This window comes from Hyperoodon ampullatus (assembly GCF_949752795.1).
Source record: "Hyperoodon ampullatus genome assembly, chromosome: 15".
Classification (NCBI taxonomy): domain Eukaryota; kingdom Metazoa; phylum Chordata; class Mammalia; order Artiodactyla; family Ziphiidae; genus Hyperoodon; species Hyperoodon ampullatus.
The window spans coordinates 14,932,082-14,951,635 of NC_136928.1; the positions used below are offsets into that span (position 1 = coordinate 14,932,082).

Here is a 19,554-nt window from a genome sequence, read left to right on the forward strand (position 1 = left end):
GGCTGGTCTCAGGGAAGAAGAATAGAGACTGGAGGCTGGTCTCCCATGGGCCCTCTGCCTCTCCAGGTCACACGCTCCTGAGGAAATGGCTTGGCCTCTGCCAGCCAAATGAGCCCAGCAGTGGTGTGAGAGGCTACCTGAAAGTCACCATCGCTGCCCTCGGTGTGGGAGACCAGGCACCAGTGAGGCTGTCCCCCCAACACCCCAGGAACATTTCCTACCCTGGCTGCTTCCGTGGGGCCCCCCGTGGGCCCCCCAAGAGGCCATTGCTCTTCACGTGCTTTCATTTGTCCACTCTGTCCCTTCAGGGTTGTCCATCCCCACCCCAACCAAGCGGAATGTTGGGGAAGCCAAGTCTGGTGGCCGTGACCTCCCTAAGACTCTGACCCTATTAGCTCTCTGGTCTCTCCAGGTAGACCAAAAGCTGACCTACAGGGCTGATGACACTGACATTCAGATCTTCAAGTCATCAGTGGTGCCCATCAACGTGGCCTACTTACAGTTCTTCATCTACTGCGCCGAGGATCTCCACCTCAGTCAGTCAGGGCAGGGGAGGGGGTGACCCTGAGGTTCCCTACCCGGTGGCACTCTGGTTTCTCCTGGGGCTCCCCAGTTCCGTTTTGACACTATGATTTGGGGTGGGGGAGAGAGGGAGACTGAAATCTGCCAAGAATGGTTTTATGAAGGTCCCTTTAAAATGGGCCATGTACCCCTGCCCTGTCTTTGATGCCCAGATGCAGACTCAAGGTTCCCTATGCCAGGCCCCACCCCCGCTGCTGTTGTGTGCCAGGACACACAACGGCACATGGAGACAGAGTGGAAATGGGAGGTGTCTGCTCAGGGGGCACCAAACCAAATTATGGGGGAGGGTTTTACGTTGTTCCGTCACTTCTCCATTTCCTTCTCCTGAAAAAAAAAATACTGCATCTCAGAAATATTTTAACTTCTTTGCTCTTAGAGAAACACCACTCAGTGAGTCCTATGTTGGAGGTGGAACTAATTGGGGAAAAGGTAAGCGTAACAATGGTCTGAGACTTAGAGAAATTGGCACCTAAAAGAAATGGTGTGGAGGAAAAGTGGCCAAGACCCCAGGTATTGTATCCCAGTTCTTCCATTTATGGGTGATATGATCCCACTGGACCCGGGCCTCTGTGAAGGTGGAGGCCATGGCTTAGTCAGCCTGTATCCCAGAGCTGTGCCCAGTGCCCTGCATAGAGAAGATGCCCACTAAAAACCAAACATCCAAATGCACGGATGAGTGGACAAGTGGATGAAACAACATGCCCGCAAACGCACAACATTGAAACTGTCACCATCCACTTTGGACCTCAGTTTCTTCATCTAAAAGTTGAAGGTTCTGGGCAAGAGAGTTGCTGACATTCCATGAACCTCTATGAACATATGGTAGCATTTTCCAAAGGGTGTTGATGGATGTTATGTGCAAAAAAAGATCGCATGTTCAAACTTGGGGAATGCTGGGTTAGATTTGTTTCAGAATTCATCAACCATCATTTCCACCATATTCTACCTATTAGAAGAAGTCATTAAATCCAGCCCATACATGAGGAGAGGGAGGTTAGTGTCCACCTTTTGAAGGAGAGAGTACCAAAGGGAGGTGTGGACATATTTTGAAGCCACCACACTGAGTATTTATTTCCCAATGAGTGGTTTAGGAACCCTGGAAGTAGGTGAGATACTGTTGGGTGGTAGGGGCACACATTTTTTCAAAAATTTTAATATTTCTGTGTTTTTCTTAGAGTGTATGAAAAAGTTTAAGCAGTTCAACTAACCCTTGGTTTCACTGACATGATTGCTTAGAATAAGGCTAGGTTTAAAAATGAAGTCAAGTGATGTTTTGGAAAGGGGGATACCACCCGCATTGTTATTGCTGACTTTTTATTGGGATCTTAGAGTTTATCGAACCAAATCTACGTGTTTGCACTGATGTAATAAAGTTAGTAACCCTGTATCTATTTAAAAGTTAATTGAAAGCTGATTTAAGGGAAAATATGAAGGAGTCTGGATCTAGGTAGCTACTCAAAGGACCAGAGTTGTAGCGGATGAGAAGTTGTCAAAGTGTCTTTGGACCAGGGATTCCCAAGACTAGCCCTGTGCTGCAGACAGGTTCACCTGTGGGCTAGACCGGAAGGGCTGGGAGGTGAGGCCAGTGGAGGGAGGAGGGGACAGGCTGGCACTGACACTGCTTTGGGATGTTCCCAGCTCAAGACACAGGTGCAGATGCAAACCGAGAACCCGATATGGAACCAGATCCTGACCTTCCGGATTCAGGTATTGCTGTGCCATCACACCCGCCCTCTTCCTCCTGCACCACAAACAGAAGGGGGTTTGGGTGTTTGTGGGGGGGTGTGGATGGAAGGTAGGGGCCACGAAGTACAGCAGGAGGGGGAGGGGACTCTGCTTGATAGGGAGCATGAGGAAGCCCAAGACATATTACAGAGAACCTTACTTGAAATGAATGGGGGGAATTTCCTGGCAGTCCAGTGGTTAGGACTCTATGCTCCCACTGCTGAGGGCCTGGGTTCGATCCCTGATCAGGGAACTAAGATCCCACAACCAGTGCTGCGAGGCCAAAAAAGTAAAAAAAAAAAAGGAAACCAATAAATGACCCAGATGATTTCAGCTAATGATCAAGGAGGCTAGGTTAAAAAAAAAAAAGAAATGGGGTTTCCCTGGTGGCGCAGTGGTTGAGAGTCTGCCTGCCCATGCAGGGGACATGGGCTCGTGCCCCGGTCCAGGAAGATCCCACATGCTGAGGAGCGGCTGGGCCCTTGAGCCAGTGTCATCTGAGACCAGCTGGTCAGGGCCCCAGCAAGGCAGGCTGCAGGGGGTGCGCTGCTGAAATGGTCTGTGTCAGTTAGCAGTTCAAGGGCTCCCGGACAGGAGGGGAATCAAGACAAGGAAATGGGAAAGGAGAGGAGACTTCCCAAGGATGGATGAACAGATAGTTCCACCATAAAATCAAGTTTGGAGGGTTTGGTACTTTGGAAGACCTGGATGCCCAATGACTCCCATCTCTCCACTTCCAGTGTCCTTCCTTAACCTGGGTGATCTCCTCGTAGCTTACTAACCAGATGCTCAGCTGGAAAGCCCTTTCTTTCCCCGCTCCCCCTGACCCTCGGCTTCCGTGGCAAGGGGAGAAGGAGAAGGGAGTGGAGAACTGAGGACCCCAGGTCACACCCCAGGAACTGCTGTGAGCAGAGAAGAGGCTCCAGCTGAGAGGATTTGGGGCCCACTCAGGCCTCACCCCCAACGGCTCTGTTTTATACGTGGATTTTTTGTTTTTATAACTGAGGGCAGAGCAGAGATAAGACTCAGAAGCTTGGGTTCCAATCCTGATTCTACCCCTTACCGTGCGATCTCAAGCAAGTCCCTCTCTGGGCCTCAGTCCCGCTCGGTAAATAGGGACAATCAGGCCTTGCTGGCTTATGGCAGAGTGGGTAGGGGCTCTGCATGTTACATGAGAACTTCAGGAACTCAGCCTCTCTGTGCCACAGTGTTCCTGTCTGAAAATGGGAATAATCATAGCTCCTGGCTTCTGGGGTTGTAGGCGGGGTGGGTCTCTCAGGTGATCCACATAGACCATTCAGGACATGCTGGGGACAACAGAAACCTCCCCAGAGTGGCAGCTATTATGATTTACTCTTTGAGGAGATAGATGTCCCGCTGTTTAAAGGTTAGGTGCTAGGGAATTCCCTGGTGGTCCAGTGGTTAGGACTCCGTGCTCTCAGCGCTGAGGGCCCAGATTCAATCCCTGGTCGGGGAACTAAGATCCCACAAGCTGTGGGGCACGGCCAAAAAAAAAATTAAATTAAATTAATAAATAAAGGTTAACTGCTAAATGTGAGGAAGACATTCGAGGCCTACAACCTCCCCATGAGGCTTGGTAAACATGCCTCCAGACTGAAGGGTCCTGTGAGGACTGTGATCATGCAGCCCAAAGTAAGGTGGACTTGGGTCCACTAGGACCCGATTTATTTTATACAATTTATAAAATAAATTTTATACATTTATTTATTTGTTTGTTTTTATTTTTGACTGTGTTGGGTCTTCGTTGAGGTGCGTAGTCTTCTCATTTTCATGGCTTCCCTTATTGCAGAGCTGTAGGTGCACAGGCTTCAGTAGTTGTGGCACGCGTGCTCAGTAGTTGTGGCTCGCGGGCTTAGTTGCTCTGCGGCATATGGGATCTTCCCAGACCAGGGCTCGAACCCATGTCCCCTGCATTGGCAGGTGGATTTTTAACCACTGCGCCGCCAGGGAAGCCAGGTCCACTAGGGAACTTATGTAATGAGGGGCCATTTTAAGAATAAGAATACAAAATGATCATGGGACACAGTCCAAGGCCTTTCCCAGGCCCTTGCAAAGGGCCGATGCAGTGGGGGGCCCACAGCCAAAGGTCCGTAAGCTCCCATGGTCAGTCCCACTGGGCTCGCTGGTAACCGAGCCAGGCCTTGACCCAGACTCAGGACTTTCCCCCTGCTCCCAGTTTCAGCAAGGCCCAGGCCGTCCGAGCGGGCACCCACCGCCCCTCTCGTTTGCCCCTTGCAGCTGCCCTGCCTCTCTAGCTACATCAAGTTCAGAGTCTTGGACTGGTGAGCAACTGGGTGGAGACTGGAAAACACGCCAGGGAGGAAGAAATCAGAGCTGGGCCGGGGGCTCAGCCTGAAGGGTGTGTTTCTCTCCAGCCCCGGGAACAAGTGCCATGATGAGATTGGGACGGTCAGCCTGGCCCTCAACCAGATCTCGTCCACTGGAGCAGAAATGGAAGGCAAGCAAGCCCCTGGCCCCGCCTCCTGCACCTCCCCCACCCGGACCTGGGGACCCTTCTCACCCTCTCCCCTTGCAGGCATGTACTCTGGCTTCCTCCCCTGCTTTGGCCCCAGCTTCCTGACTCTCCGTGGGGGTAAAAAGGCCCCTTTCAGGATCAAGGAGGAAGATGCTGTAAACTTCTCATGTCAGCTCTAGGGAACAGAGGAGGTAAAACCAACCATGTGTAAGGCACCGGGGCCTGGGAAATGCCTGGGGAGGACCAGGCCCTGGTTTCTGTCCACCACACTCCGGTAGAGGACTTGAAGGCTGTACATAAATGGCCATATAAATACGGGGCATGTGCTGTGGCACAAGAAAGGAACAGATGCAGTGCTCTGGGCAGACACTGAGGAAGGGACATTGAGATGAGACCTCAGGTAAGAGTTTCGGCAGGTGGAAAGTCATGGGCAACAAAAGAAACAGCCCAGGTAAATGTGGAAAAGCACTGGGTTATTCAAGACTGGTGGTAAATGCCAGAAAGCCAATTGGCAAAAAAAAGGAATGGGGCTGGGAAGGAATCTGCGTGAGGAAGAGCTGCAGAAACCAGGACCTCAATGCCACTCGGAGACTCTTCCACGCTCGCTCCATCTCTCATCTCTCCTGCTCTTTCCTGGGCCTCATTCATTCCTACTGCAGACTTGCCTCCCTGCTGGGAAGAGGACCATAGAAGCCTCTACTAGGGAAGGCCAGGGAAGCATTCTAATTGGCCTTCCTAGGTCATGTGTGCTCCCCTTGGACCAATCACTGTTGCTGAGGAGGCGGGGCCTGTCCTGATTGGCCAGACTGGGATAATTCAATAGGTACCACGGTCCCCTCCAAGCATGAGGGGTTTACCAGGAACAGGGCCCTTCAGGTGGGCCAGCAGGTAGAGCTGCATGAAACGGAAGAGTGGACCTAAGGGTGTAGAAGATGGCTCAGGGCCCAGAGGTTTCCAGGCATGGCCGTGACTGGAGTTTCTGGAATTCCTCCCTGGGACTGTGGTCGGCCCTAGGTAGGAAGTTACAGGACAACCCTGTCCTTCCTACAGAGGTTTCAGGGGAGACTTTCCTGGTTGTTTTTTTTTCTCTCATCCCTTTTCTCGCCGTTTTCCTTCCTGTCAACACTAGACTATTCCCAACATTGTTAAGGATGGTTTAGCTTATCGAGGCCGAGTCTTCCTGGAGTTAATCACCCACATCAAGTCCCGTCAAGATGCTAAGAGGAAGGATCTCTCCCGAGATGTGATCAGCGTAGAGGTAACCACAGGAGTCAGGTAACCCAGGAAGAAGGAGCTCCTCTGCCTGCCCCTGGTCTGCTGTGGGTCCCGTTTCTGACATTGCAAGAGGCCCTGGCCAGCAGTGGAATGAGCTTTTTGGATGTGTGAGGATGTTTGGTCGATCCACCTGAGTCTTTGCTAAGCCCCTATGGGGGCTTCCTGCCGTGCCAATCCCAGGAGGTTAGGGGACCCAGTAAAGACAAGGCTTCAGTTTAAGAGATGTGTAATCCAGTTAAGGAGAAATGATGTTCTAAGGAGCCTGGATTTCTTCCTGAAGGCCAAGGAGGGTCACTGAGGGAGGAAGGGTCAGGAGGAACAGAGTCAGGAATAGACTGGAAGGGAGTAAATTGGGCCACCCACTTAGGAGAAATGGGGACACAGTTACAGGGGAGGAGCACTGGAGAGGAGGGAGCAGGTGCCAGAGACCCTTTGGAAACAACGATCAGAGCCACTGACCGACAGGACACTAAGAAGTGAGGCTGACTCCCCTTTTCTGCCTCAGGTGGCGAGGTGGGAAGGTGGGGGGTGTACATCAACATGGGCTCCCCAGAGGAGGAACAGGTCTGGGAGAGATGATGAATCCCACCTTTGACGTGTGCTTGTGAGACACCCACGAAGACCAATCCCCAAGGCTGCTAGACAGCCGGATGTGTCATCAACACACATCCAAGGATCTATCCAAGGTTCTGGAGGAATTGCCCTGGGGAGTAGGTGGAGTGAAAGGAGAAGGGAGCTGAGGCTGGAGCCCATCAGGAAGCACAGCCTATGAGACTGGAGGAGGAGGAGGGTGACTCTGCAGAGAGACGGAGGGGGAGTCTGCAAAGCGGAGAACTGAGGCAGCCTCCGGAGGGGAGAGTTGCAGAAAGGAGCGATCAGTGATCTGAATGTGGCGGAGAGAAGGGCTGAGGACCCAAAAGTGTGCGCTGGTTATTAGGAAGACACCAGTAGCCTTGGGTCAGGAGAGAAGCCAGGCTGCCGTGGGCGGGAGGGAGAAGTTATAGATGGTGCATAGAAACTTGGCTGCAAAGTTGAAGGAGATAAGATCAGGTTACAGCTAAATAGTGGCTCAGACGGGAGAAGGAGGGTTATTTTTTAAGAGGGGGAGACTTGAGCTAGTGAACAGACTGGGAGAATGCATAAGCAGGGCAGAGGCTGACAGTGGAAATGAGAGAGGGGCTCACATGATGGATAGAGGACCTGAGCAGACGGACTCGCGGTGGGAGGACGGGGTTTGAGAAAAGCCAAGAGCAGATGTGTGTGTGTATGCATCCTCCACCACGCACCCCTGCCCACACTCGGTCTCATCCGATGGGGGGCGTTTAGGCAAAACGGAGAGGGGTGGGGGTGACCCAACTCAGAGTCTAGCCTGACCAGGGAGAAGACCCTCCTGCCTGATTTCAGGAAGAGAAGGAACCAGGGCTGGCTGGGTGGAGGGGGCCAGGTGATGGAAGTCCTGGGAGGAACTTCCCTTGATCAGCCAGGTGAGTGGGAGTCAAGGCAGGATTTTGAGAGGGGGCAGGGGTTCGGTGATGGTCTAGGTCACCCTGAATAGAAGCAAAGGTAGCTTTTGAAAGAGACTGGGCACCTCATGTTTGCCTCCCTGCCTGTCCCTATAGACTTGTTCATCCCTTGGCTTACGCACTGGGGATGTGGTGGGTTATTGTTTTAGAAGCACCAGAACCACCAGAAGTATGGGCTGTGCGTCATCTTCCTTTCCTGTACCATGATGCCCAACTTTAAGGACCTGATCCAATTCGAGGTCAGCATTGGTCACTATGGAAACAAGATGGACCTGAGTTACAAGCCTCTCGTCTCCACCACACAGTACAGCCAAGTGATATATGATGGTAAGAGTCAGAACCAACAGAAGAGCAGAGTGCATGCTGGGCTCTGTGCTGGTCCTTTCAATGGTATTAGCTCACGGTACATTCATAGGCGTTGTTAACCCACATTAGACGTGAGGAAAGTGAGCTTCAGGGAGGTGGTTACCCGCCAAACATTGCACAGCTCGCTGGTAGGTGGAGAACCCACAACAAGAGCTGAAACTAGGTTTTGACTTCAAGTCCTTCTCTACACTACGTTCCACGCCACAGCTTCCCAACCTCATGTCTTTCCTACTACTCTGAACCTCCCCCATCCAGCCATGTGGCTACCATCCACGACTCACCTGCCCACCTTCCATCCATCCTGGAATCCACTTATCCACACATTCATCCATTCAACTACCACCCATCCACTAACCCAATCATCCAACCAACCACCCATCCACCCATCCATCCTTTCATCCAATGTATACTCATTGGACACTTCTATGGGGCACTATAAGTTTCTCGAAGTGCCGTCCCTAGGCCAGCCCCATCAGCATCACCTGGGAACTGATAGAAATGCATATTCTTGGCTTCACCCCACACCTACAGAAGCAGAAAACAGAACAGCAATCTGTGTTTCAACAAGCCCTCCAGGTGACTGGGATGCATGCTAAAGTTTGAGAACCACTTCTCTAGAGGAACACAATCTCACTTTCATCTTTGTCAGCTTCACCCTTTCATTACCCATGGAGGGCTTCCCATGCATCCCCCTTGTCTGCCTGTTTTTTTTTTGTTTTTTTTTTTTGCACGCAGGCTCAGCGGCCATGGCTCACGGGCCCAGCCGCTCCGCCGCATGTGGGATCTTCCCGGACCGGGGCACAAACCTGTGTCCCCTGCATTGGCAGGCAGACTCTCAACCACTGCGCCACCAGGGAAGCCCCTTAATGGTGTCTTTTGAAGTGCAAACATTTTCAATTGGCTGAAGTTCAATTTTTTTTTTCTTTTATCGTGTCATATCTAAGAACTCTTTGCCCAACCCAGGATCATGAAGATTTTCTCCAATTTTTCCTTCTAAAATGTTTTAGTTTTAATTCTTACATTTATCTGTATAATTCATTTTGAATTAATTGGCATACGGGTATCCAAGTTTTCAAGCACCATTTGTTAAAAGGACTATCCTTTTGCCATGTGAGTTTTTTTAAATTATATTTTTAAATATTCTGTTCCATTGTTCACGTTTTCTACTTTGGGGTCTCCATTGATGGGCTTAATAATTCTCCTTGGTTTTCTTCTGTATCTGTCATTTTCTCCCTGATCCTTTTTGGCTCTTTATTTCCATCTTATTTTGGTCGCTTTTCTTATTTCTGTGCCTCTCACTGGATTGCCTGCAGAGTCTAATGTCCCTTGGGCTTCCTTTCATGTGGTCTTCCTTCCTGTGATGTTTTTGGTTTTTTCCTATTCGTTTTCTGAGTTTTGCCAGCTCACATGTCCTTGTCTGAGTCCTGAGTTTGCTCTGGGGGTGTATTTTTGCTGGCACGTTCTGCACTCGGCTCCCATCAAGCCGTGACTCTCTCTGTCTGTCTGGCTATTCATTCCCCACAGGTGACTTCTGCCACCCTTCAATACTTGCAGCTCCTAGGGCACTCACAGTTGCTTTTGGCAGCCCTTATGTGTATTTTTGAGCCTGCAGATTATATCTGTCTCCTTGTTTTGCTGAAAATGGAGTTATTTTCCTTCTCCTTGTTGCTTTTGTATGCTCTCCAACAGTAGAAGAAGAAAATTGCTGTCTTGTATCGGCACGCTCATATCTGAGAGCCCCAGTCATGGATCTCTGCTTATTTATCATTCCAGTGATTCACTCAGTGCCAGGGTCTGAAACTGGCTTCTTTTCAACAATTCTGGATAATTATAAAATACTTTCTCTTTGAAAATTACCTCTTCCCCTTTTCTTTCCTAGCTCTGTCTCGAATTCACTCTATCCTCTGTGGAACTTCTCATTCTGTTCTGCACATTTTAAAATCTTTTGGGACTTCCTTGGTGGCGCAGTGGTTAAGAATCCACCTGCTAACTCAGGGGACACAGGTTCAAGCCCTGGTCCAGGAAGATCCCACATGCCGCAGAGCAACTTAGCCCGTGCGCCACAACTACTGAACCTGTGCTCTAGAGCCCGTGAGCCACAACTACTGAGCCCTAGTGCCACAGCTTCTGAAGCCCATGTGCCTAGAGCCTGTGCTCTGCAATAAGAGAAGCCACCACACTGAGAAGTCCACGCACCACAACGAAGAGTAGCCCCTGCTCACCGCAGCTAGAGAAAGCCCATGCGCAGCAACAAAGACCCAATGCAGCCAAGAAAGAAAGAAAGAAAGAAAGAAAGAAGAAAAGAAAGCTACTAAATCTGGTCCATTTAATACGGACCATTAAAAAAAAACCTTTCTTCCACGTTTTTCATCTCTCTGGGCTGCATTCTGCATAATTTCTTCTAGATTTTTCAGGAGAGGCCTTAGGTAATCCACCATTCTATTAAAAACTTCTGGCAGATCCCTATCCCTCTCCCTCACTTCATCCTTCTCCATAGCATTTTCCACCACTTGACACACTGTATTTTATGTATGTTGCCTTTTTTGCTCCCACTATTTTCTTAAATTCTTGAGTAAACTTTTGACTCAAGTATGACACATCTATGGAAGAGTACACAAACCAAAGCGTCCAGCTCAGTGAATTATCGCAAGGCAAACATACCCGCATAACAACATGCAGACCACGAAACAAAGTCCCAACATCCCAGAGGCCCCTTGAGCCCCTCAACCCCCCTCTACCAAGGGCTGCTATCCCTCTCCTAACTGCCAGTTGGTTTTGTCTGGTTTTTAACTTTATAGAAAAGAAATCATATAGTGTATTGTTTTGTGCCTGGCTTCTTTTGCTCATCATTTTACTTGTGAAATGCATTCACAAACCTAGATGCTATTGGCTGTAGTTGTGGCTCATTTATTTTCATTGCTGTATAGTATTCCATTGTGCAAATACCGTAATTTATTTATGCCTTCTACTGCTGAAGGAGATTTTGGTGGTTGCTAATTTTGGACTGTTATGAGTAGTGCTACTGTGAACACTTTTCTTTTGATAATGCTGTTCTATGCCTTTCTGTTGGTTGTATACCTAGGAGCAGAATTGCTGGGGTAGAGGGTATGTATATTGCTTCTTAGCTGCTCGTTTTCTTGGAACTTTATCTGTGGGAATCCTTTGGGACTTGACCCAAATTTCATGCTCCAGTGAGGATTTGTCTTTGCCTCCTCTAGTTACCTGGGGCATTGCCAACCAGAGACTGCGTCAAGTTTTCGCCAGACAGTGCAGGTGGCATGAGTGCAGAATGCAACCTGCATGAGGCCCCACTTGTGGTTACAAATTTTCAGGAAAATTCCTGCCCCTCTACCCGGAGCCACGCTGGAGATGGGTGAGTTTCCTTACTGTCTTCTTCCATGTGGTGGATTCTTTCTCACTGATTGAGAGCTTAGGGTTTGCAGTGCCAGCTCTGCATAGCAGACTAGTTTGCTCAGGCTGCCATCAGAATGTACCGCAAATTGGGCGGCTTATAACAACACGAATGAGTTCTCTCACAGTTCTGGAGGCTAGACGTCTGAAATCAAGGTGTTGGTGGGTTGATTCCTTCTGATGGACCCAGGGGAGAATCTCTTCCACGCCTCTCTCCCAGCTCCTGCGTGTTGCCTGCTATCTTCGGTGCTCCTTGGCGTGTAGATGTATCACTGCATCTCTGCCTCCATCTCCACACAGCGTTCTGCCTCTGTCTCTGTGTCTCTACAGGCCTGTCATCTCTCTGTCCCTCTCCTCTGCTTATAAGGACACCAGTCATTATGGGTTAAGGGTCCAACCTAGTCCAGTACGATCTCGTCTTACCTAATTACAGCTTCAATGACCCTATTTCCAAATAAGGTCACATGCAAAGGTAGCAGGGATTGGGACTTCAACATAGTTATATAGGGGATGCAATTCCACCCATGTCACATGGGGTGTCCTGTTAGACTGCCCACCCCGGGGCAGTGCTCGGCTCTCTCTCCTGGGCCCTGGCAGTCGTCAAAGAGAAGAACCGGTTCTCCAAGATTTGCCAGAAACTCAGAGGAGAAAAGTCCCCTTTGCTTCCACTTGCCTCACAGACTTTCTGCTTTTACTTTATTTTTGGTTTCTGTGGATTTCTTGCTTTTATCTCAACCCAGCAATACATCTCATAAAAAGAATCCCTTGGGAATTCCCTGGTGGTCCAGTGGTTAGGACTCTGTGCTTTCACTCTCACGGGCCCGGGTTCGATCCCTGGTCGGGGAACTAAAATCCCGCAAGCCACACAGTGTGGCCAAAAAAAAAAAAAAAGAGATTCCTTTATGCTTCACCTAGCTTTTCCCCCGTCTTTTCTTTTTTTAAATAAATTTATTTATTATTTTAATTTTTGGCCACGATGGGTCTTCGTTGAGGCGTGCAGGCTTCTCATCGCGGTGGCTTCTCTTGTTTCGGAGCACGGGCTCTAGAGTGCATCCTCAGTAGTTGTGGCGCACGGGCTTAGCTGCTCCGTGGCATGTGGGATCTTCCTGGACCAAGGCTCGAATCTGTGTCCCCTGCATTGGCAGGCGGATTCTTTTGTTTTTGTTTTTGTTTTTTTTTGCTTCATCTGTTTTTGCTGAACCACCTTATTTTTTTTAACATTTTTATTGGAGTATAATTGCTTTACAATGGTGTGTTAGTTTCTGCTTTATAACTAAGTGAATCAGTTATACATATACATATGTTCCCATATCTCTTCCCTCTTGCGTCTCCCTCCCTCCCACCCTCCCTATCCCACCCCTCTAGGTGGTCACAAAGCACCGAGCTGATCTCCCTGTGCTATGCGGCTGCTTCCCACTAGCTATCTATTTTACATTTGGTAGTGTATATATGTCCGTGCCACTCTCTCACTTCGTCCCAGCTTACCCTTCCCCCTCCCCATATCCTCAAGTCCATTCTCTTGTAGGTCTGTGCCTTTATTCCCGTCTTGGCAGGCGGATTCTTAACCACTGCCCCACCAGGGAAGTCCCCCGCTCTTTTCAATAGGGATCATGGCCAGGAGGCCCAGCCTGCCAAGCCCATCACTGGCTTTTGTCCACGCTCGCTCCTCTGCAGGGCAGGCCCTTCATGTCAGATGTCTGCCCACGCCAACCAAACCCTGGGGCTCCCGAACCCAGGACCCACTCCTCTTGTGCCTACCCACCACCCAGAAGGAAGACCCTACCTCAGGGCAGGCCTCTGGCCTTGGCATCTTGCCTGAGTTAGGGACACGGGCTCTGGAACTGAATGCCTGTGTTATACCACCTGGTTGTGCCACCACAGGGAAACTACTTCCCATCACTAGCCTGGGTTTTCCCACCTGTAAACTGGGGACTCTGTAAGGCTGTGTGACACTGAGCACAGGGAATGCTCTGGCCAGCCGACTGTGCTCATCAAAGCGCATCCATCCTGGACTGGCCTGCAGCCCACCTTCCAGTAGGAGGGGTCCAGTGAGGATGCTTAGCAGATCCTAGAGGAATGAAGTAGCCCAAGAAAGGTCCTCTGAGGGGACACAGTGAGGGAACACTGTCCCTCAGACCTCCAGCCCCCACCCCCTGCTCGTATCTCTGTGTCTCAGGGAACATCTACCATTATGTGCCCTGGTACAACACCAAGCCCGTTGTGGCCGTGACCTCCTACTGGGAGGACGTCAGCTTCCGCATGAACTACCTCAACCTCCTCCAGTTCACTCGGGACCGCCTGGTGAGTGGTGTGGGGGTGGGGGATGGGGTGGTGGTACAGGGAAGGACCCGGGTCATTGATGGGAGACTTGGGAAAATGAACCGCAGTCTTAGGACCCCGGTCACTCAGCTCTCTCATGCAATCCACACCAACTGAGACAGACGTGCCAGACACAGGCACTGAAGTCACAACGATGGGTAGACACAGTCTTCGCCAGCAGGGAAGTCGGATATGCAAATAGGCGGTATGCAGTGCAGCAGGGCTGCGGTGGAGATGCAGGAGAACCATGGGGGCAGAGAGATTGGGGTGGGGGAGAGAGGAGAGTCAGAGGAGGTGTTCAAAAAGGAGATGACATTGGGGCAGAGTCTTGCTGGGGGCAGCGGTGGGGTGCAGAGAAGGGAACGACGGGCAGAGCCATGGTGATGGGAAGTTCGGGGCTGGAGGGGGCCTGGAGGTGACGTGGAAAGAAGGCCAGGGAAGCTGGGAAGGGTCCGATCACCAAAGGTCTTCGTGTTGGTTAAGGAAGGAAGCCGCAGAGCAGTTGCAGGCAGGAGAGCCACCCGGTGCCCCCGCCTCAGATACGACTTTCTCGCATCGATAGAAAGGGAGCCCAGCGTCAGGTCCCTGTAACCTCTTCAAGGTCCCACCCTGTCCTGGCTCCTTCCCGCCACCCATCGGGAGGGTGGGTGGGAATCCTAGCCTTGCAAGGGCGTGTGACCGCTTCGGACTGACATCCCCAGGTTACCCCTCAAATGTCCCCAAGTCCTGGCTGAAACCATCTTGGGCCAATCAGCCCTGCAGCCTGTCCTGAGGGAGCCCCATGCTCACTTGCCACTTCTCTCCTGCTGGGCAGAAAGCCAATCTGGACACCCTGAAATCCATGAGGAATCCAAGGGACCCGGCTCTGCTTCCCCAGTGGGAGAAACTGCTGAGGGAGCTGATGGAGGACTGCAAGTAGGGGCGGTGGGCCCCTCACCCGGGGCTGGGGCTGAGCCAGATCAGGCTCACACAGGGTCTGGGGCGCAGACAGGACCCTACAGAACAGCCCTCACCGCCACCCTTCCGCACCCCTGCCTCCGCAGGAAATATGAGCTCTGCTCAGATCTCTCCCCAAACCACAGAGCCGCCTCTCTCCCATTCAGGGACCCCCAAAATGACCCTGACTTCCCCACCCATCACTGTTGCCCCCACACCCATGCCTGGTGCTCCTCCCAAACCGGCCTCCCCGTTGTCCAGACAAGCCCGGCACCGTCCCGGCCCGCACCTTTTCCCCTGCAGCTCCTTCTATCCACAAAGCCCTCTTTGGGGTTCTGCCTGCTCTGGAAGAGCCATTGTAAGGCTCCTCCTGGCCCGGCAGCCCACTTGGCTCCTCCCCACTCCCGCCCGGGTTTGGTTGGCCCCTGTCTCACAGCTCACACCTCTGTCCACGAGGAGGTCCTGAGCACGGGCCTGGAACACTGCAGGGGCTGAGCCAGGACCGCAGTGAGTGGGCTTCCTAAGGAGGGTGGGCAGGGCTCCCTGGGTCAGGCCAGCAGGCGTGGGGCAGGATCTTGGGTCTAGGAAGGGCACTGAGGCTGGGCAGGATGGTGAGCAAGGGACATGGTCAGCTCCCACCCTCCCGGTCCTGGCCACAGGTACCCACTGCCCTGCATGACTGATCAGCCCAAAGCAACCGACCTGGACAAGAAGAGGTGGCAGCTCCGCAGCCTCCTTCTGCAGGAGCTGGCCCGGAAGGCCAAGGAAGCCCAGCCCAGGGACATGGTGGCCACTGCAGAGGGCTGGCTGTACCGCCTCAATGCCGTGCTCCCTGAGGTGGGTGCTGGACACTCCGGCCGGCAGCGGGCCTTGGAGCCGGCTACGTGGGCCTGATGCTCTCCCGCCCGGCAGCCCCAGATGAACCTCCCGGACGTGATGATCTGGCTGATGTCCCGGGAGCAGCGAGTGGCCTATGCACAGGTGCCCTCCCACACCATCCTGTTCTCCCAGACCGGGACCCGGCACTCCGGCAGCTTCTGTGGGAAGATACAGACCCTCTTCCTGCAGGTGGGGAGGCCAGGGGTCCTCAGGGGAGGAGAGGGCCCAGGGCGTCCCAAGGGAGAAGCCCTGAACCGCCCCACCCCGGGCAGCCCCCATGAGCCTCCCAAGGGCATGCCCACTTCCTCTCTGTCAGGCCCTTTACCAGGTGAAATGGGGTTTAAACAGTTCTCCAGAGGAAGGCGGGGGCCTGGGATCATCAGCATGTGGCCGATACCAAGTCCATGCCACCCATAAATATTCCTCAAATTTGTCCCCTCCGTCATCCTGATGCTTCACTCGGTCCTGTCCCTGACCTGTCTCCCCTGGACCACGATTGGCTGCTATCTACATATTTAATACCTATAAGGTTTGGGTGCCAGCCCCTCATATCAGACACAATCCATAAATAAGGCTGACTGACCACAAGTCCCCTGCCCTGAAGATGGCCCTGTGCTTCCAGCCCTCCCCCTGGGAGGCAGGTGGGGGACACTGCCTCCGTCTCGGAGACGTCCCTGGCTCCCCACTGCCCTTTCTGCCATGGTGGAAGGGCCCACCTGAGTCCTTCTCATCCTGCAAGAATCACTGAGACTTGAATCCTGGCTCTACCACTCACTGGCTTGTGTGAGCCGGAGCCAACTCCTGACCGTGTCTGGCCTCAGCCTGCTCCTCTGTGAAATGGGCCTGGCGATAATGATGCCTGCCTTGTGGTGGTGTGTGAGGATCAGAGCACTTAGCACGTTGCCTGGCGCATAGCAAGCATCATTGTCAATGGCACCATCAGCACCAGTCCTCCCTGGAGCATTCCCAGGTTCCCCAGCGGCACTGACCCTCTCCCCCAGCAACCCGTACCAGCCTCTGTTATGGCCATCACCCAGCTCAGTGTGAGGCCCCTGCTCCCAGGGCTCAGGGTGAAGGGGCTGGTGTGTGTGCCCCTCCCTCACCCGCACCCCTGCCCCTGGGGGCCTGCACCCCCGTGGTTGTTGACCTGCCTCTGGCTCAGTACCCAGAGGGTGAAGGAAAGGACACGCTCCCGGCCCAGCTCCGGGTCTGCATGTGGCTCGGCAACGTGACCGACAGCAAGGATCTGCAGCTGCTCCGCCAGGGCGAAGTGGTCGTGTCCGCGGAGACGGTGAGCCGGGCCCCGGGTGGGGCCGGCGGGAAGGTGACCCGGCAACAGCCCAGCTCCGAAGGTGGAGAAGAACATCACTGGCAGAATCTGAGAACCGTGAAAGGGGCTTGAGAGGTGGCAGAAACTAAAGAGGTCCCCTGTTGACAAGCCATGGGCTGTGGTGACAGGAGGGCAGCTGAATGGTCCCCTGGGGCTGGTCACTCTCACCCAGATGGAGGTTTATTGGGAGTTTCTCCCAATTAGTTCAGGGTGTGTGAGGTGAGCAAGGCTTCGACTGCTTGCAGGGGGGTCTCGTCCATCATCAGCATGACAGCCCGGGACCCCTGCCAACCCCAGCTGGGTCCTGCAGGCCAGCCTGGTGGTCCCGGGGAGGGGGAGGCCTGGGACAGTCAGAGGAGCCGGAGATGAGGCACGTTCCCTTAGAACTGTAAACCCAGGAGGTGTGTGAGCAGCCGGCCAGAGGCCGCTCTGCAATCAGAGGAGGGGAGGACATGGCTCAGGCGAAGGTCCTGAGAACAGAAGAGAAATAAGTTTTGAGTTTCGGGCTTTTTAACTTACTTTGTCAAAACGTTTTCATGGTTCCTAAGTTGCATGTTGTGGGTAGATTGTAGAACTTGGAGGTGCTGAGACAGAGAGGGATTTAGGATGAGTGTGTGCCCAGAAGGGGAATGTGGGAGAAAGGTCCAGAGGCAGCAAAGACGGGGCAGTGGTGGAGCAGGACCAGGTTCCCCAGGGTCAGCAGTGACACAGGGTGGACAGGTCACATCGCAGGCACCACCAGGCTCCAACACAGGCATCCACCCCCCTCCACTCCTCGAGAGCTGAGCCGCCTGGGGTAGAGGTGACCTTTGAGCCTCAGTCTCCTCACCTGTGAAATGGGAGTGTGCAGCTGAAAGGGGATAGTTCATGTAATGCCCTTGGCATGGGCCCAGCCACAGTGAGCACTTGATGAGTGGCAGCTGTCTGTGCTGATTGACAGCAGGGACAGTGCCATCCCATTATAAGCGACAACGCAGCCCCTGCCCCTGGGCAGGTGCCACATGGACCTCTGCCTGACTACCACATTTCTGGGAGGTGCCTACAGCCCAGAGTGGGGGGCCTAGGGCCAGTGCTGGGTATGCTGGGGGTGGCAGCAGGCACTGATGGACTCCCCTCCCCCAGTACGAGAACCAGGCCAACCATAAGGACCAGTGGGGACAGCAGTGGCTGCAGCACTGCCCCAGCTTCTCGGACGTCATGGGGCACAAGGCCCTCCCCAAGGAGGATTTCAAGGAGCCCCATGGATGGCACTGGCAGGGGCCATGGACAGTGGAACCTCAGCGGAGGTAAGGCTGGGATGCGGAACCCGGAGCCTGTGTGCCCCTGGACAGGCAGCACTGGAGCTGACACTTCTTTTTACCCAGGAGGGCCAGTAGGCAGCAGCCCAGAGAGGCGGGCACACAGCCACTGCAGCCTGGTTCCGGGGGCTGGGGTGCATAGGACAGGGGGACCTGCCCACCACCCTACCGTGCATGCCAGGCCCCGCTGCCCAGCCTTGCCCAGAACAGGTGGGGCTGCCAGGTACGGCAGCGCTCAGCCAACAGAGGAGGACCCCAGAGGCCTGTTAGCTCAGGGAGATATGCTGGGAACTTGGGGTCTCACTGCCCCCAGGCTCCTCCTGGACACAGACATCAACAAGAGCCAGGTGCTGGAGGAGGTGTATGAGAACCAGCACCGGGACGCCACGGGGGCGTGGGTGCCTGCCACCATCCCCAACACAGACGCGGTGAGCAGGGGGCGGCACCGTGGAAGCTGGGGTGTCTGAGGGGAAAGAGCACTGGATCAGGCGTTGCCGTCTGAGCCCTGCTCCCTGGTGTGACCCTGGGTGAGCGCTGATGGGGTTTGTATCCCAAGGTGGTGGGGAGAGCTCCCCTAAATGGGACTGGAAGAACGACAGAGTGGGCACCTTTCCTTCCCCCTTCCGAAGGTGGCGCTTTTACCCAGAATTCAGTAAGGAACTGAACTTTGAATTTTGTTTCTTTTTTTCTGGCTGCACCGCACGGCATGCGGGATCTTAGTTCCCCGACCAGGGATCGAACCTGGGCCTCCAGCCATGGAAGCGCGGAGCCCTAACCACTGGACCACAGGTGAATTCCCCATCTTTTTTTTTTTTTTCTGTACACGGCTTCTCACTTTGTGGCCTTTCCCGTTGCGGAGCACAGGCTCCAGACGTGCAGGCTCAGCGGCCATGGCTCACGGGCCCAGCCGCTCCGCGGCATGTGGGATCTTCCTGGACCGGGGCACGAACCCGCGTCCCCTGCATCGGCAGGCGGACTCTCAACCACTGCGCCACCAGGGAAGCCCTTGTTTCATTTTTAACGAACTTAAATTTAAGGAGCCCCAGGAGGCTGGTGGCCACTGATTGTACAGTGAGGTTTAACCCATCTGTCACGCACGCTGGTCTCCCCTTCCCAAGAGCCGCCTTGGGCGGGCAGCAGCGTCCAGCTGAGATTCAGTCACACTATTTTGCTTTCACAGTCATTCGTATGGCTGTTTCCTATTTATGGTGAGTGGTTCCACTGACACTGCTTATATAAAGTTTCCTTTAAAAAATACACGTACGGTTCGGAAAGGCAAGCCAGTAAAAGCGTATTAAGTGAACACGTGGGTGTAGAAAGAGCGGTCTGCTCCGGGGGGCTGGAGGCCACGATGGCTGTGGTAGGCGAGCACGACGGCCCTGGCCCGCCCTCTCTGTCCACCCACAGCACGGA

At 53.3% G+C, this 19,554-nt stretch overlaps 1 protein-coding gene across 1 annotated transcript in view; it reads left to right on the forward strand.

Moving 5' to 3' along the window:
• FER1L5 (fer-1 like family member 5) overlaps positions 1–19,554 on the forward strand; it is a gene marked incomplete at both ends in the record, with an annotated part of 49,213 nt that overhangs the window by 16,043 nt on the left and 13,616 nt on the right. Inside the window, 17 exon segments of the mRNA XM_079720612.1 lie at positions 67–182; positions 413–536; positions 959–1,011; positions 2,221–2,289; positions 4,567–4,610; positions 4,704–4,786; positions 4,865–4,959; positions 5,934–6,062; positions 7,752–7,929; positions 13,556–13,680; positions 14,513–14,613; positions 15,294–15,471; positions 15,547–15,702; positions 16,676–16,804; positions 17,966–18,129; positions 18,455–18,569; positions 19,549–19,554. Coding sequence (XP_079576738.1) covers positions 67–182; positions 413–536; positions 959–1,011; positions 2,221–2,289; positions 4,567–4,610; positions 4,704–4,786; positions 4,865–4,959; positions 5,934–6,062; positions 7,752–7,929; positions 13,556–13,680; positions 14,513–14,613; positions 15,294–15,471; positions 15,547–15,702; positions 16,676–16,804; positions 17,966–18,129; positions 18,455–18,569; positions 19,549–19,554 — 1,865 coding nt within the window.